We start from the raw sequence: 22,770 nt of genomic DNA, 5'->3' as shown, positions 1-22,770 counted from the left end.
AGGGATGGATTCTGAAAGAAAGGAGAGTAGCCAAACCCTCACAAGGATCCTCCTGAAATGTTCCTCCCGGACACAGCTGCATCTTTCAGGGAATAAAAAATGTCCTCCTGCAGCAGCCTGGAACAATTTTAATCCCCAAACAGCTATTTTGGGGAGGGGGAGGAACCTCAAAACCTGCAAATCTTGCAACAGGTTCTGTTTGCAAACGCAGGCGAATCCGGAACATTTGCCTATTCCCTGTATCGAACCTGCCGGCTGATTTGATTACTTCCCTGGAAACGCATGTGCAAATCGGGTTTGCAGCCTTCGGAGGGCACTGCCTTCCGCCGCGCCGGCTCCGGTGACTGATGCCAGCGTCTCGCTAATGCGATGTGCAGGAAGAGCCGGCGGTGCCAGCAGCTCGCAGCCGTAAATCCCTCCGTTCCCAAATGCAAAACACTGCCGTCGGAAATGCCTCACCCTGAAAAAATGTGTTAGCAACAATTCTATCGCTCAGATGAAGCGGGCTGAGGCACAGCCGCTCCTCTGCCACGCACTTACCGGGATAGAAGGAGCCGATGATGCAAAACTGCGGGGGGAAAGGGCATCAAATTGAAAAGCCCCGGGGAGATGAATGGGAGATAAGGGAGACAAAACTATTTACAGCCTGAAATGATTCCCCCTCCCGGAAAAATTTCCTTCTCATCTCCCTGGGAAGCGCTCAAAGGAGAGCTGTGGTGCAGGCACCTTGGAGCAGGGGTAAATCCGATGGTAAGAATCTGAGCAGACAGTTAAGACTACACAAGTAAGCAAATTTATTTGAAGACAGAACAAATATCGTGGCAAACAACAATATGCAAATTCAGTTGAGAACAGGGGTAAATATCAGACTTTGTTTTCAAATCGATATAAAATATAGTCAGATTTCATTTTGTCCAAAAAGCAGCTCGCATGAGGGTGGGGGGTTGGAGGGGGTGGCCCTGTTCACGCCATCCGAGGTGGGTGTCACCTGGAAAATGGGTTCGGGAATGATCCTGGGAGGAGATGGAGGCACCTTTGGGACTCTAAATTTCCACCTCTGTTCTCCTTAAAAGCCAATTTTTGACACAAAGCAAGGGGCAGGCTCATCCCCTCCAAGACCCTCAGTGCCCACCCACCTATGTTTGGACTGAGCAGTCATGAGAATCCCAGCTGCTTTTTAGGGTTGGGCATCTTTGAAGGCATCTGCACCTCCTCTTCCCCACTGGCTCCAGTGGCTGAGCCTGAAAAGCCAGCGAGGGAGCAGCTCACCTCAGATGCCAGAGGAGTGAACAGGCCAAAATCCCCCCCTAGGGTGAAGGTGCTGGCGAGCTGCTTTCTAGAAAAACCATCCCAAAATAAAAGCAGACATAGAAAACATTAGATTGTCAATGAGGCTTTGAAACAAATTCAAGTTTATCCTTGATTTTTCTCATATGTGTGTGTGTGTGTGTGTGATACAAACAGACAAGAAAGACGTGGTGGACTTCAAGCTGGGGACGGGCATGTGGTCAGTTGGTGTCCGCAGGAGCACCATCGGATAGGGAGGAATTAGCACCAGAGAGTTTAGAGGAGCCAACTGAGCACATGCAAAGTCCTTTGGGAACAACGGGGCAGTGGGGACACACGGAACAGTCCATGAAACAATACAAGGCAATTCATGAGTTTTCATACAGTACAATACAGTCACTGATCAATTAACCCTTTCAGTACAGTACATGACAAATAACACTTTGCACCCTGTTAGCACTAGGGAAGGAGGGTTTGGGCTCCAGAGGGGTGGCTGCTGAGCTGGCCCTTCTGCCCTTGGATTTCAGGGACTGTGGATTGCTTCGGCCACTTTCCCACCCCAGCTCAGACAGCCCGAGCCCAGCCTGGCTCCCGGGGGGATGCGCTGGTGGAGCACAGTGCCACTAGCCCATCCTCCCAAATCAGGGAATCCCAGAATCCCTTAATGGAGGGGACCTTAAAAATCATCTAACTCCACCCTCCTTTTCATCAGACCAAGCTGCACAATGGTCCTGGTTTGGCCACGGGGATGGAAGAGCCATCCCACTCTGCCCTGTGCCAGCCACCAAAGTGATGAGAAAACCTCAAATTCACACTCCACCTGGCCACTTCTGGTGCCAAAACACGCAGAAAAGGGTTCAGGGGCTGCCTTCAGTCGGCCTCGAGCCAAAGCTGCTTCTTCCCTCAGGCGTAGTGAGAACAGGGTCCATTGGAAAAGTGCTAAATTACAGTACATTGGCATTTCCATATGTCAACTATTGAACAGCAAAACAGATTGTTTGAAAACAGAATCAGTATCGTACAGTAAGTTCACACTTAATTCTTCACCGTTTCTACACTTGTAACACATGCATTTTATTTCCATTAGTTTAATGCCAGTAGGACCAACATCCTCCAGAACAATGATCTAACATTAAACAAAACCTCCTAAGGAAAATATTAAGCATCACATAAAGTTTCAGGAGAAAACCTGTTAATTAGCATCACAAGATACTCAGATTTACATTTAGGAGTTTTCATGCCATGACTTTAAAACACCTTTTGGTTAATATCCGGGGGGTGGGGAAAAACAAAACCAAAAAAAACCAAACCAACCAAAAAAAAATTTAAAAAAGGAATGTTTTGGGAAGTAATCTATTTCTCTGTGTGTATACACACCCAGGGGGACAAGCACGAACACATGGGCCAGTGCATGGGTGTGTGCACAATTTTGTTTTGATAAACTTGACTCATTTCAAGGGCATTTTCATGGGTCCAAAAAGACTTTCAAGGAAACAAACTCTAAACTACAGAAGCAAATTAAAAAGTCTCTCTTGGAGGAACAGAAAAGGTTGGTAAAGCATCGCCTGTGTGCTGTAACAATGTGCTTCCCATGAGCTATCTGAAAACCCAAACAACTAAAAATCCTTTTTTTCCACCTAAAAGACCCTTCCAGAGCAAAGGGTGCTGTGCTAGGATTTGCATTCAGGCCTCAAATGTGATGGGCAGGAGAAAACACAATTCTGGCTTCCTAAAGAATGAGATGCCATCTCCAAGGGACAAAAAAACTACACCTGTGGGGGAAAAAAAGACAAAAATACCTGTTCCACATCCCCCTTTCTCCCAAACTTATTTCCAAGGACTCAGTGAGACTGGTGGGCTTGCTGGGGGGGGGGGGGGGGGATTTTCCAAATGGTTTGCCTTTATTCTGGTGACAGTGAGCAGGATGTGGGCTCTGAGTCACCAAGGTACTTTCTGAAAGGGCTGTTCCCTCAGCCACTATAATTCTGGGGGCTCAGACAGAGCAGCAGCATCGCCTGGTGCTATTTCTTTAAAGCTAAATTTGCAGGGATAATTTGGATTGGGATGGGGGGGGGGTGAAGAAGAAAAAGAACCAACCCAACCCAAAATACTGATTTTATTTCTGTTTTTACATCTGTGACAAAGGATGTAAGAGCATAATACTTGGGGCTGCTCAAGATTTGGGGTTTTTAACTACCTTGGGTTTCCAATGAATTTCCAAGCCCCTGAAGACAGAAGCCAACAAAACCAGTCACTACAACTGGAGCTGTTTAGGAAAACTCCTCCATCTGCTGCAACAGGGAAACCCAACACACCCATCTCTTTTTGCTGCTGAAGGTTATTTCCATGCTGGCCCCTTGCTAGCAGCAGTGAAGGAGAAGCCCTAATTCCCTTCTCTGCATTCCCACTGATCACGCTGTACTGGCAGGGTTTATCCATCAATTGTCACCAGGGAGAAACTCCCATCACGGAGGATTGCCAGAGAAGGGTTTGGATTGACTGTGGGCTCATCAAGGATGATGAGCAGCAGTCCCAAGTGTGGGTACCCTGGCATGAAGGGAACATGGGGCTCTCATACCCACCATGATTCATTTGCTGCTGTGGAAAACCCACAGGGGCTTTTAAAGGAGCAAAACCCCACCAGGTGGTTGGGAGTGGGTGGTTTGGGGCAGCAAAACCCGTATTATTCAGCATCCCAGGGATCACCATTCCAAATCCTAGAGATTTCTGACTATGTTTCCTACTAACTCTACCCTGCTGCTTTCTTGCTGGCAAGGGAGCTCTGATCCCTGGCCTTCCATATGGAAATACCACAGGAATTTAACAGGAACTGCACATCTGAACTGCCTCTGAACATGAGAGCTGATCAACTCCTAACAACGCTTTCCAAATCCAACAGCAAACCCCAGGGTTATTGTGCTCCATCTTCCAAATGGTCTGTAAATCTTTTTTACTTCAAAATGCCTTTTGCAGTTGAAGCCCACGACCAATCCCAACAGCACTACCAGTGCAAGCACAATGATGGCTTTTATTGCAGTGGCTTGAACACAGCCTTTATTGGCACTGGGCTCTCAGACTGGTTTGGGCTGGGCTGTCCCATGGACTCACCGGGGTCCCACACCAGACACAAGAGCTCCTGCTCTGCTCAGTTCCAGGTGCCAAGGAGATGATCTTGCACCATCCCAATCCCTTTTGAGACTTCTCCTGCATCTTTGGTGTTTTTAAAAGCCATGCCCTTGGGTCTGCGTGTGACCTGGAAGTTTACAACAACCACCACGTCTGCCTGTAGGTGTTGGTGCTGTCGTGTAAAACAAGCTTGGATGGGTAAATTCCCTACTCTCAGGTGGCTAATGGATATGTAATGAAAATCAGGCATTGGACAGTGGTCCAACACACCTCAAAATTTTCTTCTGATGGCCCCTACATAATTAATACCTCGCCTAGGAGGGGAAATAGCTGGGGAAAAGAAGAGAGTTGAAAACTCAGTGCTAACAGTAGGTACAAAAGTGCAGTGCTCAGTTTAGTCCAAAGCAAAGTGACTGCTAGTACTTAAAGTGCTAGTCCCAGCGTCGGTTTGGTTCAGTGTCCGAAACACGGGGGAAGGCGGGGATGCTACCCCGGGGGGAAATTAAAAACAGACAGCACTGCAACTGCACATGCCACACCAAAAGTGCTTCAAATCACGCCACGGCTCAGCTTGTGAACACACACGAGCGAACGACTGACACCTTTTAGGCTACTATAAAGAACAGCTCCATGAACTCCATCACTACGAACCCGCTCGGGAAGCAAGCGGTCACGGCATACAGAAAACAAAGGACGAGCCCACTCCAAAACCAAGAGCCTTTAGGAACACTGACAAGCCTTTGCAACTAGGATACTCAAAGTCTAGCGAAAGCAGCCTTGCCCAGTGTCTGCAACAAGCTTGGCCGATGCTTATCATGCACTTTGCAGAGGCAGACTGCCTCCTCTTACACGCTATCTTACAGCTTAGCCTATTTACCTATTTACTTGTGGTCTGCTTCGTTAATTGCAGCTTCCTGACCATGCATTAAGCTGGCTTGTTTCTCTTAACCACCCTACCTGCCAAAGGACAATGAATGCAAGGACAAGACGACGAAGGCGGTCTGGTAAACACTGGTTTTCATGAGGAACAAAGCTCCAGAGAAGGACTTTGGATCAGCACGCTCCTGGGGAGAGGCTGGGAAGGGAGGATTCATCCCAACAGATGACAGGCATTCCCTTTTCTCTCAGTAAACACACACTTCCCACCAACTGCCCCATCACCCAGCCTGATCCCTCTTCACACAAAGCAGAACCTTTAGTTCTCACTGTGTTTCAGCAAGCACCCCAAAAAATCACCACAGGACAGCAAAGTGGCTCCCCAGACCCTGCATGCATTGCCACCAACTCTCCCAAGTGTTGTACAAGGCAACATCTGGCTGTGCAACATCTGGTGCATCCAAGGTAGATGTGGATCTTTTCTACAGAGAAAGCTCTTTTCAAGTCAAAAGTACTGAGTTGCTGGAGCTGGCAGGATCTGTTGGGGATGCTGCAGGTACAGCTGCAGACATGTTTCTCCTCCGAGATCTAGCACTAGGGAGATGGTTTTCCAGCAGCAGGGAACACTAATATCCCAGGAGTGAAAACAGAGCTACCAACTCACGTCACTTATTTCCATTACTGCCAGAAAGAGCTGGATTTAACACACAAAGAGCAAGGTTGTGCATACAGGGGATATCAATGTACACAACTGGAAAGAAAGGAAAAAATGTGGGAGCTGGAGAAGTGCAGTGTGATATGGGCAATGCCTCACAGTGAGGAGGGCAACAAGGTGCACGGTGGGGAAACACCATCATCTCAGTCCACCATCCAGACAAGAAAGTTCTGGAATGATATATCCAGGGGAATGTACACAAGCATGTGGATGTGGCCATGACCCTGCCACCCAGCAAGGAACAAGTCCATCATGGGGGAGAAAGGGAAAAGCATGCCAGCCTTCCCTAAGTGATGCTGGAGCCTTGTGGGATTAAAAGCAACCACTGAGCAATAGACTGGGCAAAGAAGCATCTTCCAGGACTGTATTCCAGGACTGATCCTGCAAGACTGGCACATCTCAGCATGTGCCATATGTAGGCACTGGGATCACATTTGGTTTAAGTAGCGTTGACCTCAATGTTGAGACCAAACCCAAACACTGAAGGCATGGACAATTACCAGCCTGAAAACTCCCGTGCCAAAAGGACTCCTTTTCCAGGTCTTTTTATAACACGTTCTTTCCTGTCTTCCGATGGAAAGGATTTTTGGCAGATGATTTGGAAGTGGATAATAAATCTAATGCTAGGACACCGTGTCCAATTGCTCAGTAATTTCCTGCATGGCTCTCACCAGGAAGTTTACGCGTGGTGCTGCATTTCTGCTGCTTTAGTTTCTCCTACAGATACACTGTCATTGTGTGTGACACTCCTTATAATTCTGCCTCCACCTGGAGTGGCAACCTTGTTAAATTTTTAAAAAGAAAAGCTATTACAGGTTTTTTAGGAGAAAAAGCTGTCTGCTTGCCCGTGACCTCACCTTTAACCTGAGCTCCAGATTTTAAAGGCATTTATAAAACTCTGCTCCGGCCGCTGCTCTAGATTTTCACCTAAACATCCTCAGCAACTTTCCCAGTCTCGAAAAAACAACTGATTTGAAAGTTTATTAGGAGCAATAATTTATTTTTGGAGGCGGAGGCTTTTGCTGCACTGAAGGCTGCAGATATCTGTGCACTGGTTTTCAGTGGTGAATCAAGTGATTCCCAGACACAGCCTATTTCCAAGGAAAACACCAGCCCAGGCTGCTGGATACCAGAGACACTACAGTGCAAACTGAAGATGCGGGGCCATTTTTAATTCTATGCTAATTATCACAATAAAAACCAGATCCTGCAGTGGAAGACCCATTCTGGGAAGAAATAATCATCCATCTTTCCTAGCTGTAGCCGTGCTGCTGGAGAAGAAGCTTATTTACAAAAGGCAATCTCCAGGAAAAAAGCTGTTATTGTTGCCTGACAAAGCCATATATTCTGATACCTTCTGGGGGGCTCTGTCTGGAAAATTCCTCTTTGAAACCCAATGCCATAAACCTCAAATATGGAAAAACCCCATCCTGTTCAACAAAGGGCAGCTGTAGGGCTAATGCAACCCACCGTGACACAGAAATGATGCTTGGAGATCCCTGCTTTGAAATCCCTGCTTTCGGTTTAGAGCAGGAAAATCATATGACCTCTAAATTATTTATATGTGAAAAGATGCTTTTAATAGAAGCATCAATGGTGTGTAAACAAAACCCAAATTCCTAAAGCAGACTTTCCACATTTTGTATGGTTACTTAAATGTGGATGAGAAACATCCTTTTTCCCCCCTGGACAAAAACATCCATTGTGCAGGATGGCATGAAAATGCCCTTTTTTAGTATGCAGGAAACACAAGAAACCAAATAAAGCCATGAACCTGCAGAGTGGTTGTGAAAGGGATGAAGAAAACCCAACCAAGCAGCAGGACTGCAATCTGTTCCCGTGCTCCCTGAAGAGGCTCTCACAGCAGATTGCAGTGCCAGACAATCTTAGGGAGATGGGAACCTGCACTTGGGTCCCAGCCAAGACACAATCTTCCTCCAAAAGCTGCTTGGTGCCACCACCCATGGAAAGGACTCTGCTCCACCTTCTCCATCCCTCCTAGCTGGGTATCCATGAGGCCTGCATCCAGTATTCCCAGGCACGTTCCCAGGGAGCAGCAAAACAGCTTCGGTACGTCGCCCTGCCGCAATGATGGAGCCTGAAGACGGGAACATTGGACCACAGGGACAGCATGTTGAAAGCAAAACATTTTATTACCATCGGTTAAGCTTCATAATGCACGCTTATGAGTAACAGAGAGGTTATATGGAGATCACTTTGCTCCCTACCAACTGCAGCTTCTGGGATTAAATGCAGCAGCTGTTGAGCGGAGCGGAATGGGACCAGTGCAAAGAAAAGGAGAATAAAATACATTTGAAATGGTGGGGGGTAGCTTGGCAGAAAACAGGCCCCTGACTTGAAATTCAAGAGAAAGGTGTATTTTTTTACTGCTGTACCAAAAGGCACGGTGTCCCGGACAACAGCTGGTGACCAAGCACTGCTCTGGAAAGGCGCCTCTGTAACTCAATACCCACCTCAGCAAGCAGCACCTGATATGGGCACAGCATGGAATGTCAGAGTGGAATGCTTTTCCTGGGGACCACAACAGCTCTACAGTCCAGGATGCTGCAAAACCAGGAGCTCCTGACTAATCACACCCCTGCAGGAAATTCTGGTGGCCATGGACCACCAGGAGGATGGATGACAATGGGACCTATCCTGAATTCTGGATGGTTGATCTGATTCTGATCTAGCTCAGCCACAGCGCCCTGCAAGGCTCTCCTGGGGTTGACTCAGATGTGTGATTTTTCGCTTGTTTTCTGTCCACTCCCATGAAACGTTTTTGACAGTAAATGCCAGCCTGGGATGGTTTCTAAAGAACACAAGTTTCTTCCAGCAGAAATTGCCCCTTCAATCTAAGATCAAAAATGCAGTTATCTTTCCTAGAGGTCAGAGACTGTAAAAAAGCTATTTTGGACCATCTGTTGAAGAGTCACTAACACACTTCACCAGCACCATCTTTTTTAAGCCGAAATCAGTTTACCTTCCAGCCAATCTTCCACAAGCAGCTTCAAATTGTATCAAACCCTATCCAGAGGAGCACTCTGCTTTCCCCTTTCCCGATATTACCACTCTCATTTCACAATAGTTTCTGCATTCAGACAGAATTCAAAGGAGAAAATGCCTGCGCTAGTGAAAGAGGACTCCAGTTATTGCTAGCACAAAGCTACCAATTTTTCTTCTAGCATACAAACCACTTGGCTAGAAAGGTGGGAAGTTCTTGGAAGACTGAGAGCCTGGAGGAGGCTGGTTTTTAGGCTGAGGCAAGTGAAAAATCCCCATATTGTGCCCTCTTGCTTGTTTTGCACAGCATCTTCAGCCTCGCTGAGAGGAAGAGGCCGGTGTGGGTTTTGAACAAGGAGAGAGAGCACCTCAAGGGTTATTGCAACAGCTCGAGGACTGCAGAGGGGAGCAGGAGGGTGAACTTCCCTCTGTGAAAAGCCTGAGGGGCGAGGTTTAGGGAGGTTATCCCAGCTTTAGAAGGTGCCTCCTAAGAGCAGGAAAGAGGTGCGAAAAGCAACAGGTTAAAGTGCAGCTTGATGCTGCAGGCAGGACTTAAATGGGCACCACCTCTGCTTCCTGCTCTGGATTGAGGGTTTTCTTGGGGTTTCACACCTATCAGCATAAAACACACACTGCCAAGCAGACAGTTTTAAGCTCTCTTTAAAAGAAAAGTCTCTGTAATATGCCTTCACCAAGGTAACCCACAGTAAAAAGCTGGCAGCATCCATGAAAATGTTCATCAGGCGACTGCAGCACGTTCCTCCTCGTTTTTTATTTCTTTTTGTAAAATAAGACAGCTAGAAGGAACTTATCAGTGGTTAGCTCAAAGGGTTACCCCTGGCAGCGCTGAGGGATGACTGTGCTGACATCAGCAGTAAACGCTGCTCTGGAGAGGGGGCCGGGATGCAGCAGGATTACGTGCACACTGCATGCTGGCACACGCTGATCCCAGGACAGACATGCCTCTGGGCTCTCCAGAGAGGATGCACCAGAGGCAGAAGAGGAAGGATGAAAGAGCTGGGCTCCTGTGGTATCCAGGATAAAGCTGTTGGCACCTTCCCTCTGAACTGTAATGGGACACACAGTACCTGTGGGTGGCGGTCCCTTGCCTAGCTCAGGTGTCTGCTGCTACTTTGACCCAGGTGCTATGGGCAGGCTCTGGTGGTCCCTGGTCCTGGTGGCTCCCACTGCAGCAACCGGAGTCAGTATAGGACTGTAAGAGAGTAGACAGGAGCTTGGCAGAGGCACAGCTCTTATCTCCACATCTTCATGCTTTGCTGTGGGCACGCTCCTCCCACGTGCCTGAATTTACAAACCCACATCAAACCCCTGGGTCGATTCCCAAACTGATTTGGAAGCATTTGCTATTACACATGCAGAGAAAAGCAACTCTAATTACTCTGCACCCCATTTAAATGTCCCGGGGAGAATGAAATCCTGGCACTGCTCAAAGAAACCAAATTGAGGTTACACATAACAAAGGATCCAGGCATGCCACTGAGCCGTGGTGGGAAGGAAGAGCCTGAGCTCAGAGCAGCACTTGCAGCAGATGCAGCAAAGCTCATCCCTGGGGAAGCTGTCAGACACTGCCTACAAGCGAGATGGTGCGCGCCGGCTGCTCGGAGTCTGCCACCAGCACAGCTCCAGATCTGCCCCAGGGAACTGCTCCACGGAGCCCTCTCCACATGGGAGCCATCCCTGAAGGAATGGCTGGCTGCAGGGTTAAATAACTCCTGCTTTGCTGCAGTTTCACCCCAGAATCTGCCCCAGCCCAGAGGTAACGTCTGCCAGAGCCCACCAGCCATGCAACAGCTGCAGAAGCACATGAGATCTGTGGAACAGGATCCCTGGAATGGCTGAGGCCAAAACACACCAAAACAGACAGGGAGTAAAATGACTGTCTGGGAAAAATATAGCCAGCTCCACATCTTTTTGTTCTACATTGGCTGCAGCAGCTAGCAAATGCACAGTGAGGGAGGGAACCAAGGCACATTCGGGCTTTGCACAACATTTCCAGAGGGATTCATAATGAAAGCTTAAGGAAAAGATGCTGAACTTGTAAGAAAAAAAGAGGTTTAGGGCCCTCAAGCCAGGTCATGCACAAGACATGAACTTGGTGATCCAGCAGGAAAAAGGGACAACACTAGCAGGATCAGGCACTGCCAGGAAAGTGAGAGGAGAATGTCCCTATGCACTCAGCCATATAAACACCTACAGGGGTTTCTGCCTGTGCTGCTTTAGTGACCTTGATGTTTTGCAACCAGATGGAGCAAGAAATATAATGTCAGCTTAAAGGATATGCTCTGAGGTAAGAGGCACAGAAGTTTGGTTCACCTTGTGAAACAGTGCCTATTCTCAGCCTACTGGTAAACATTTCAGCCAAAAAACTCTTTCCCTAATTTTACCAGGATGGGGGAGATTATTAAAAAGGCTTAAATTAAAAAACTTCATCACTTACTACAGGGATGGGCACATAAACTGAGTTGTTGAATCTAGGATAAATGCTACTGCCAAGAACTCGATCAAACCCTTGCCCTCTGTTCTTGGCTGTCAGTAGCCTCTGCTCACCCTTGCTGGGACATCTACCTGGGAAAACTCTTCAAAGTGCCACCAGTACAATGCTCCACTTTTCAAACACTTTGCCATGTTTATTGGAGGCTCGGGAGAGAGACTGTCCTTGGAGGCCGTTCAGTCCCCTCACAGATTCCTGTTCTAGGCAGCCCTATAGAGATCTCAGGAGTGTTCCAACATCTAGGAGGAAAGAACAAGCAGTGTGGTGAAGACAACCCAAACAGAAAAACCATCTACCTGCTGACTGCACACTGAGCTGCATTTACTCCAGAGCAGTGCTCCATCACCTCCCGCTCAGAGCCTAAGGTCTCTGGCCTTAGATTCCCCCTGCCAGCTTTCTGGGGGAGAGAGAGAGACTCTCCTTTTCCATCAGGTACCTCCCAACCAGGCAGCAGCACAGCAGCCTCCTCCGTGCCCAAAGCAAAAGCGACAATTTGCAAAACAGCCACAGGTCCAGGGGGAACATGCAGAGAAAAAGCAGCTCCTGCTCAGCACCAGTTGCCAAGGGAAGCAGTGGGAGGACTGCCAAGGCCAGGCTGGGCTCACTCCCTGGGAGCCCTGAGCTTTGCTCTTGTGCTCAAAGCCGGCGGGGCTGCTGATGCCAGCACACAACGTGCTCCAGATCCCCCTTGGACATGGAACAGCAGGGATAATTGATTTATGTTCAAAATACCAGGGCTGCATTGGCACACCCAGCCTTTTCCCTAGGAAGAGGAGGGAAGAAATAGCTGCCTGACACATGTGCCCTTCTGGAAGCTGCTGGGATGAATATACATCATACATTCATGTGCAGTGGTGACACTGTGGGACAGCAGGAGCTTCTCTCTCCTTGGACCTACACTCAGATCTCCTTGCACTAAAAATGTTACTAAGGGAAAGTTCATGCCAGTATTTCTGTGACTCTTGACACACAACCCTGGGAGGTTTAGGAACATAAGGGAAAACCTGTATTTCCAAACATGCTGGCACAGGGAGCTTATATTGTCATTTATTGTGCTTTCCCTACATTTGCGTTTGAACAGACTCATCAGAAAGCAACAAGAACATGACCAGGGCTAAAAATTACCCCATGTGGAAGGTTTTTCCTTCGGAAAGGATGCAGAAGAGACCTGACAACAGCCTTTAATTATGTGTAAGAGCTGCAGCAGGGAAGAAACCAAACTGTTTTTATAACTCCTCTGGAGAGTATGGCCTGTAAGGCAAAGAGCAATAGAAATAGATGGAAGCAAGGGACACGTGGACTGGACAGCAGGTGAAATAGCTTAGGGAGGGAGTATCCAGCATGGGAGATTTGAAAGAACAGGTTTTTTCCAGGTTGTTCAACTTGGGAAAAATATGGATGCTTTTTGCTCTGTACCCGGCCCTGTAATGCACATTAGAGGCACCCTTGCACTTGGCAAATTCAAGTTTAGAGTCAGGTAGGTTCCAAACCTTCCAAATTTCTCCCTGTCTTGCTTCCGGATACCATCAGTATTGATCAGCATCAGACCATCACAAGAACTCTCGCACTCCTTTGAGGTAGGGAAGTGTCATCCACCCCCTTTCAGTGGTGGAGAACACAGGCACAGGCAGGATAAAACCAAAGCAATCCCATCTCCATTATCAGGAGGCCCAGCTCCACACACTGACAGCTTTCCCAGAGTCCAGACAATTACTCCAGCACTTCACTGGTTCAAAGCACAGCTTTCAACAGCTGTTGACACCGACCCCTGCTGCACCTCAGCCCTTAGAGTGGCAGGCCCAGGAAAGCAAAGGTGGTACAAATGGTGATCATCCGCAGAGTCTTGTTAGAAACCACACAAACCCCTTTGCAAAGGCATGAGATTGCTTCTTGAAAGCCACTTTCTTTCCCCTCTGATCCCCTCCAGCCTTCACCAACCCCTTTCCTTGGCAATGGAAAAGGGCAGCTGCCGCATGGATACACACAACACTCCATCACTCATTCCTGGAGCGGGAGGAAGCCGATGTGGAGCAAGGCTCTGGTGAAAAGCACACATAAGTTGGGATGGCATCAGCAAACCTTACAGGCCACCAACAAGTGAGTGCTCCTCTGAGCTTCTGCCTGTGTTCGTGGGCAAGCCCAGCAAGAGCCCAGCCACGTGGGCCTCCAACAGTGAGCTGTAAAAGCAGTAACTCCACCCATCGGACACGCTTGGCCCCGGTGGGTTTGTTGGCAAGGTTAGACACTTGCAGAGCGTGTTACTGATCCCAAAGAGGAAGGGATCAGCCCAAGAGAACCACCCTGGTCCCCGGAGAGTACAGCATTAAGGTCCAGGCTCTGTGTCTCCTTCCCCAGCTCTGTGGGACTCCAGTGCTGAAGGTGCTGCCTATTCCTCCCACTAGGGATACAACCATCACTGTGCTCTATGATTCCCCGGAGCACGCATCCTGTCCTCGCTTCCCTCCGCCCCCTCCTGCCTTTTCGTTCCTCTGCCTCGGTGGGAAGCGCTTATCTCTGCTCTTACTCCCCCTCTCCCTCTGCATTGTGCCAACAACATGTGCTCCCAACAAGGACCAGATGGGAATACTTGTAAGAGCCTGGGGTTAACCCGTGTCTTTTATCCCACATACTCTCTGCTGTTTTGAAATGCAGATTCTATTGCAGTGTAAAGATTTAAGGTTAGTAGTAGAGTATGTTGATATTGCTTGTGAAACCCATCTCGCTCCTATTGCACGCTGATCATCTCCAGCACGGGAAACAGAACAGACAGATAGTCTGTTTAATGTCTCCAAGGGAAGGACCTATTGGAATAGGGGGGAAATGAGTATTTGCAATATGCCCGTGCATATCCATCTCTAATACTCCTCTCTCCCTCGCCTCTGCGTTCATTTGTGCCCACACATGAATTCACAGATGTTGTGCCAGTGGGGCTGGGCACAAAGCCTCGGCTCTCTCCGGCTGCCAGCAGCCGTCACCAAGGGCCATCTTTGCCTCCAATTAATCTCTGCGTGGCAAACGATCAGGACCAAGAGCAGACGCAAACTCCCGCTTGCCGGACGGATTTCCCCCACTGTGGTAAGAAATCCATCCGATTGTCTGTGTGTCCAACCAACACCTCTAGGGCAGGAGCTGTTACCCCTCCCAGTTCAATACTGGTGTGTTGGATGGCTGTAAAACCCCCAAAAAGACAGAATATGCCTTTTTAAGTTTCAGCTCTGTGCAGAGCTAGCAATTTCCATGTGCCACTCCAAGCGTTTCTGTGCAGCCTAGCAATTAAGAAGATGAATTAGCAAGTCGTTAATGATGGTTTTACTGGGGGGAGGGGCAGCCAGGCCCATGGAGGCCAGGTTGGTAGGAACACCACCACATTCCCCACATGTGAGAAAGCCAGCAGGCACCTGCACCTTTCCAGAAGTTGGTGCACACGAGAGAGCCCCAAGGCTGCAGGTCCGGGTTCCGCGTGATGCCTCCCTCCGCACGGGGAGGGAGCGATCCAATTACATCCATCACAGAAATGCCAAAACGACATCCGCCTTATAAAACCTCAATTTACGCTCTGACATTTCTGGAAAACCAATTTTTAATCCATGTCATCTATCAGGAGTTCTTGATATTTTACTTCACCTCGATACTTTATATATACTGTTGCCTTTATTGAGGTGCAGGTGGGGAACTGAACACAGGCTGACAAAATATTAGGAAGAAAAATTGATGTCAGCCCATAAAGGCTTCCACAGGTTTTGGAGGAACAGAACAGCAAAAGATCTGGCTTTAGCTTTTTCCAAATCCCCCAAATCCAGAAGCACCTTCTCCCCTAGCTGGGGCTCTTTTCCTGTGGCCATGACAGCCTTGCTTGGGTGTAGCTTATGGTGCAGCCTTTAATTCCATTCCTTCTTGAATAAACTCTTAATTTCAAACACAACCTTTACATGAAAGCAAAGGAAGGGAAAGGTGAATTTTAGACATCACATCATGTTAAATCATTAAAAATAAAGGGCAACTTAATTTTGGAGTAAGCAGCATAGAAACTTAAACAGAAGATCTAATTTTCTTCAGGAATTCTTTAATAAATCGCATATATCTAGCGTATGTACAGCAAAAGTGGGAATGCCATGAAACTGAAAAGGCTTATAATTTTTGACCTGGTGCAAAATCTGCCCAGTGAAAATACACAATAATAAACTCCTTTCTACTATAAAAATTACTAGAATTGGAAAACAGGACTGCAAGTCACACAAGCAGAAGGCTTCCTAATCACCAGCAGCTCACTTCCCTGGGAGTTTAGGTCACTTCAATAGGCCATAGGGGAAAAAAAATGATGCAATTATCAGACTAGGACATCTGTAGCTGAAAAACAAAAGTGCTGACATTGATTTTGGTAATTGCTCGGGGGTTCTTTTTTGTACAAAGGACGTGATTATAATACTTCTGCTTGGGATTTTATGAACATGGCAGTACAGATTTGCAGAGCCAGGGGTTGTAAAATGGCACGCAGACATGACGTGGCCGGCAGCTGCCTCTTTACAGCTCTCACCTCTCCTCAATGACGCCTCCAAAGAAGAGCTTTGCCTTCTTTTAACAACGCCTCCCCTCGCAGCCCCGCTGAAAACCTACAGGATTCTTCCGAGGGCTGCGGCCAGGAGCTCACGCCCAGCCCTGGGTGGAATAACACGTTTATCCAGACCGGTGGCGGGAGCAGACGTCCCCTCCTCAGACTGCACTTCAGATAAATAAGGTTATTTCGCTACGAGCTACTACAGGCTACAATATACTCACATAAATATAGTAATGCCTATATGTGGATATGAATCGGTATATATCGGATACAGATAAGAAACACGACGACGAGTAGATACCAATAACCACTGCAGCTTCTCGCTGGGTAAAGTCCACCGTCCATCCAGGCTGCATGCAGAGAGCCCATGAGGGAGGGTTCTGCCCTCTCCACACCAGTGCAAAATGCTTCCCAACCCTTCCATAGCTCTGTACTTTACCAGGAAAGCCGACTCCGTGGGCCGGACCCAACACAACGTCCCCCCAGCTGCAAGGCAGGGGAAGCCCCCCAGCCCCTTCCATCTGGGATAAGCTTTGCAGGGACCACCTCGCCTTTGGTGCCAGCAGCGGGGAAAGCCAGGTACGGGGCAGCTGCTGGACTTGGTTTTGTCAAGACTACAAGAGCAAAGCTCGGCATTAAGCCTCAACAGCAACAAGGGCGGCCCAGTTTGCAGAAGGGGCGAGGAGCCGCTGCAACGGCGGAGCTGAGGGCGCTCAGCAGCTCTGCAACATTGCAATGTAAAAAACCAAATCATCATCCCACTCTTGGTGGTTTGAGAGGATCCTCAATACAGCGCCTGTCCTCCTCTAACATACGAGTGGAGCTGGACCGAGCAGGATCAACAGGTCTCTAACGTGTGCATGCAGGAGACGGCTTCTCTCGGCATTAGACTACGTTACCAAAGCATCCCCTTACCGGAGCGGGAGCAGAAATGTGCTCCTAGCATTATTTACACAATATAAAGTGCATTAGGATTTAATAATTCAACTGACAGACTTTCTGCCGGGACCATACAATTTTGAAACAGAGGTGAGGGCTTGAATAGGAAATTCTCTCATGAGAAAAAGAGGTTCAGACCGGTGCTCTTCACCCTGTCCTCCTAAGGATTGTTTTTGGCCGTTCTTTCTAGTGCAAATAAGCTTGTGTTTTCTCAAGTTTAAGGGACATGGCAGTTTCAGGGCGTCAGGAACGAACACTTAAAACACATCAGGGATTCAGCATTCCGGAGCTTCTCGCTGGGCCCTCCTGGGTGCCAGCAGCCCACATGGTCACTGCTCTGGGAAGCTGAGGACGCACTGCCAAAAATACAAAGGAACCCGTTTCCAAATCTCACCGTTCAAGTCTTGCATTGCTACACTCCAAGTGCATCCCTACTGCCCTCCAGCCCAACATCCACTTCCTATCGCCTGGAGAGCTGTCTTCCCCCAACCCAACACTGGTGCTTCCCGTGGCAATGGAAACCCAGAGCCGCTGCTCTACCCACGAGTGATCAGCAATGAACGTGAAGATCCCGAGCCAGGTTTGGATACTAAGGTGCATCCTGTGCCAGGGGAGTAAATGCATGAGCGGATCCTATGGGATACCTGCATGCCAGAACCAAGGTTGGCCGTCGCTGGATTCCTGGGTGACATTTACAACAAACTAATGGCATTGGAAGGCCAATTCACTAACAAAAGATAAAGGGATTTTTTAAAAAATGGGCAGCAATAAGGAAAACAATTTTGCATCCTTTGTTGCATCTTTTAAAATGGTGAAGAAAACATCCCTTTCCAATCACGAGTAATTTCCTCACCAACGCTACAGGAACATGGGGAAGGCATGAGCACTTCCAACACATGCAGCCACTCACGCTAATTCCAACCCAGGAGCTTTTACAATCCCTTGAGGCAAAGGCGGGCAGAGATGGGAGATGCCGAGCACACACAGAAACGGGAAGGAGAGCATAAAAAGTTCGTACATTCATAGCTCTGGTTTGTTGGACTAGAAGTGAATTTTTTTACCTCAGGCACTGTGACGGGCAGCAGCAGTCAGCGATGCGCTAATGTACGCATCAACTCAATTCACTAAATTCTGGTTTCACATCATAACAGGATGTGGAGTTCTTTTAATGTGGGGTTTGGTGGGTTATTTTTTTAATTGACCTGTTAAAACCATTGGGACGAAAGCCGTGAGAGCACCGATGAACCAGGACCCCGCACAACGCCCGCTGATTCATCACGGTCCACTGGCTGTTCGAGTGATGGAGCGAGAAACCTCTTCCAGGTTTGAAAAGGGACCTGAAAGAGCAACCTATGGAGAAAGGGATGGGAGTTTTTGACACTAAGCCAAAGGCTTGGTTGCTGTAACTGCTATATGTGGTTTTAAAGGGGGAATCACCTAAAACAGTGAAATTAACTTTCTTACTTCTTGTCACAACTGTAACATTTTCCTAAAGGTTCTTTGGTGACTTTGGTGCAAGCTGTTATTTTTTTTCTTTTTTTTTTTTTCTTTTTTTAAAGTTAAAACAGATTGACTAGTTTTAGTACCCAAACTAAAATCCAGATTATCCTCTTGGTTCCCAACCCTGTCTCCCCAACCTTTCTCATTATGACATTAACAGGCAACAGCATTCGGATTGAGCGTGGCCATGCAGTGTGCAGGTGGCTCCAGACTCAGAGTGGTGAACAGTCTGGTTGGAGATAAAGATATTTCTCAAAAGGTTAAAAAATAAAACAGGTCATGGCTGCATGGAAAAACAGCTGGTCCACATGCACACTAGGCCACTCTGTAATGAAACAATTTGAGTGATTACAAATATCTGATCAGACATGGTAATGCCTGCTTAAAACAATCTCAAAGGTGAGCAACGCGCTACTACAAGTACCTGGAGCTCAGTCAAACTCCCGCTGGTTCAGGGGGAAGGAGCTGGTTGCCCAAAGGTTGGACAAGCCCCTTATGCTATAAATATTCATGTTTTAAGAAACACAGAACCTTTCAGCAACCTCCCAACCAGGTAATTGCACACATTCTCCCTCCAGGCAGAGAGTTAATATCACAAGATTTAAAATTACATCACAAAGACTCCAGGATGACAGCAAAACCTTGGGGCGGGCAGGCGAGATCGGGACTGGAGCGGCTCAAGGACAGCTCCAGCTCCGAGCTGGAGGGGGAAGGTGGTGATGGCAGGGCACGGATGTTGTCTCCCCAATACCACCCACAACCAGCACAACAGAAAACCCAACGGGGCATCCACCACAGCTTCCAAAATGCACCACGGGCGAGCGTGACAGAGATGCCTTTCTACACGAATCCAGTGGTGCACCCAACACCCCAAAGGTCTTCCAATGGCAGGAGGAGGAAAACACCCGAAGGCTTTCCTCGCCCAGGTCACATCCCAAACCATGTCAATCTGGGAAAGGAGCTGGGAGCCTTGGCCACGGCATTCCTTCCACCTCCCAACACCCGTTCCACGCCTAATACAAAAATACCTTCTGAAATTTCGGACAAAATGCATTTAAAAAAAACAAAAAAAATCACCAGCCTCTAAGGGGCAGAACACGGAGATGAGGAGTGGGTTATCATTCACTGCCATTAATTCAGGAGGCTGAGCACTCCGCTGCCCTGGGGTACTCAGGTGATCTGGTCAGCACAAAACTACGGGAGGAACGACAGCTCTTCCGCCCTTCACCGGCACGTGACTGAGGTCTGATGGGTTATCAGGACTTTACCCATAAACAGACTATCGTTTCCAACTCAACAACCAGGAGATGTCAACTTTTAAACCTCTCTCCCTCCTCACACACAGACCAGAGATTCACGTGGAGCTGATTTTTGCCATAAATGCTCTATGACAGTGCTGCTCGGCCTTCGGACCGGGCACGGGCCGAAGCCAGTCCTGAAAAACTGGTGATAAGCAGAAACTGATACATTTCATGGTAAGGTTCAGGGCAGGGGTACTTTTGTATCATGTTTAAGTGCAACACAAGCCTTTTCTAGACTATTTAAAGGTCAGGGTGCCGGATTTTGTTTGTGCTGATACTCGTACTTCCACAGTCTCCAACACTTGAAGCAGCTGACTCATACGGACTCAGGAGGTTGGTCCTTTTCTAAGACACACGGAGATGTTTTGGGCATAGTTTAACATGATAACCAGACTCCTATAACATTATGTACTGGAGTTAGCAAGAACTACCAGAAAAGGACTTTACAAAAAACTGGGGCAACTTGGAATTACTATAGGTCAGTCCCTCTCACCAATTTCTGCTTGCTTTGTTTGGTTAATCGTCCAATGCACTCTATTCCAGACCCTCTTGCTCTTCACCACTGTCCCCTCTGGCATCCATTCTTTTCTCTTTATGGCTGTTGTAAATTCTCCTCATCTCTTCTTCGTACTTGATAAAATTTTCCCCGAACCGTGTCCACGCTTTGTAGGGAACTGTGATGGTGTTACGGTAGGGCGGCCTCACCTCACTTACCTTCAGGAAGATGCCGTACCTGTTGGATCCCACGTCGAAGTAGAAGCGTTTGTTGTCCACTCGGAAGGAAGTGCCCTCGGGCAGCTCCGGGGGCTCCTCACCTCCCCCACGGCGATCCTCTATGTCCCCCTCGCCATACTCTTCAATCAGCTGCACCAAAGCATCCCTGAACTCGATCATGCCTTGCGCTGGCAGGACGATCGTCTGCTCCTGTCCCAAGCCGTGGCCGAAGTAGCCCATCATGCCAGGTCCCCTGCTCATGGTCTGCCTAATCCGCAGGAAGCGCCCACGCTGGTTCTCCTTCAGGTCCAGGTAGTACTTCCTGTTGTCCCTCTCGATGTACTCCGTTTTGAGGACGCTGTGAGGAGGCTCTTCAGAGCCCACGGAGGCCGGAGGCGAGGGCGGCGGGTGCTGCGGCTGCCTCCGGGGATGCTGCTCCTTGTCGTTGCTGTGCTCGTGCCGGTGCCCATGGCTGCCCTTCAGGCCCAGGTGGGCGTAGTGCTCGATGAAGTCCCCCAGGCAGTCCTTCAGTTCAGCGGCCACCGACAGGGAGAGGGTCAGCTTGCTCTTCCTGATGTTGTCCTGCCTGCCCCTTCCTATCCAGACCTCGGCGATCTTCAGGAAGCGGCCACGGGAGCTCTGTTTCACATCCAGATAAAACCGCTTCTTTTGGATGTCCACCCTCTTGGAGGCCAGCTCCTGGATCTCCATGCAGCTCCCCTGGGAGGAGGCCGGGTAGTGGTACTGCTGCTGGGACTGGGAATAAATGTTCCTGTGCAGGCCAGAGCCTCCCAGGTTCCTTCCTCCTCCTCCTCCTCCTCCTCCTCTCCCTCTTTCCATCTTTACCAATCAGCTGGAAATACACAACAGAGACACAGATAACAACATCAGCACCAGGGGCCTGCTCAGCTCCTCGGCGGCGGCTCCGCTCGGCGCCGCTCTCCCTACAAAGGCTCCTGCATCCCTCTCCGCTGCCACTGGCACGCAGCATCGCAGCCCGAGGAGCCCGGGCGCTCTTCCCCTCCCGTGCTCCGGCTGCCGGACAAGGGAGCCTCGATTCCAGCGGCGCTCCCCGACAGCACTCCCTGCCCTGCAGCCCCCCTGTCCTGCCCCTGTGGTACCACAGACCCCCCAGCTGCCCCACGGGGGTGGGTTATGGTGCCCTGTTTCGGGGAGCACTCACCTCTCTCCCCGGGCTGCGGCTCCCCTCTGCAGGGTCTATCCCCGAGCCGCTGCTTTCCCCCTCCATCACCCTCTCTGCTCTTCCTCCCAGGGCACGGGGGGTGCACTGGGGTTTCCCCCAGTACTGCTCTCCTGTCCCCCGCTACCCACGGAGCCCCCCCGCCACTGCATCTCCTGCCCCAGTGCCCCCCAGCCTCCAGTTCCTTCCCCCCGGTAGTGCCCCAGTGCCTCTCTGGCCCCTCACGGCCCCGGTACCGGCCCTTGGTGCCCTCAGAGCCCTCCAGTGCCCCCAGCACTGCACCGGTAGTGTGCCCCTGGCCCCCAGCGCCCCACTACTGCCCCCCAGTGCTCCCCATCACTGCACCTCCTGCCCCAGCGCTCCCACAACTTCACCCCTTGCCCCCCAGCGCCCCAAAAGTGCCCCCCGGCGCTCCCGGTACTGCCCCCTGGCGCTCCCAGTACTGCCCCCAGCGCCCCAAAAGTGCCCCCAGCGCTGCCAGCGCCGCCCCCGAGCGCCCCCAGTGCCCCAGCGGGGCCCCCCCAGCGCCCCCCGGCACAGCATCTCCGGCCCCATCACTGCCCCCCACAGCCCCGCGGTCCCTCCGCGCCCCCCGCTGCCGCGCTCCCCCCGCCCGGTCACTCACCCCGCAGCGCCCATCGCCGCCGCTGCCCTTCAGCCGCCGCCGCCGCCACCGCCCGCAGCCGGCGGCCCCGCCGCCCCCCCCCCCCCCCCCCGCCGCGCAGAGCCACGGGCTGGCGCTCCGCCCCGCCCCGGCCCTCCCCGGCCCGCCCCGGCCCCGCCCGGCCGAGATCGGCGGCGGCGGCGGCGGCGGCGGCGGCGGCGGCGGCGGCGGCAGCAGCAGCGCGGGGGGCGCCGGGGGGTGCGCGGCCCTTACGGCGGCGGGACTACAATACCCACAGTGCCCCGCGGCCGCCGCGGCAGGGTGCGTGCGCGTCACCTCGGGTAACCCGAGGCGAGGCGGGGCGCTATCAGTGGCGTATTTAGGGAGCGACGCGCCGTGACGCGTAATGTGGGCTCAGTCTCCGTGAGGGCGGCTGC

The 22,770-nt window shown here is 50.1% G+C and overlaps 1 protein-coding gene across 3 annotated transcripts; it reads right to left on the bottom strand.

The window, feature by feature from the left end:
• Positions 1-770: 770 nt before the first annotated feature.
• Positions 771-22,397, bottom strand: PURG (purine rich element binding protein G). Of its 3 annotated transcripts, none has more exons than XM_066549358.1 (3): positions 22,355-22,397; positions 20,529-21,381; positions 771-8,102 (listed from the first exon to the last, which is right to left on the bottom strand). In XM_066549358.1, exons 2-3 carry the CDS (start codon positions 21,366-21,368, stop codon positions 7,863-7,865), a joined length of 1,080 nt encoding a protein of 359 aa, XP_066405455.1. In that variant the 5' UTR covers positions 21,369-21,381; positions 22,355-22,397; the 3' UTR covers positions 771-7,862. The 3 variants fall into 3 exon arrangements, with proteins under 3 accessions (XP_066405455.1, XP_066405457.1, XP_066405456.1); XM_066549360.1 differs by lacking the exon at positions 771-8,102 and adding an exon at positions 14,719-18,363; XM_066549359.1 differs by lacking the exon at positions 771-8,102 and having other exon boundaries at positions 18,522-21,381.
• Positions 22,398-22,770: the final 373 nt, after the last annotated feature.

This window comes from Molothrus aeneus, chromosome 4 (genome assembly GCF_037042795.1).
Source record: "Molothrus aeneus isolate 106 chromosome 4, BPBGC_Maene_1.0, whole genome shotgun sequence".
Lineage (NCBI taxonomy): Eukaryota > Metazoa > Chordata > Aves > Passeriformes > Icteridae > Molothrus > Molothrus aeneus.
The sequence above is the reverse complement of the archived record's forward strand: the minus strand, read 5'-3'. Positions and strand labels throughout refer to the sequence as shown.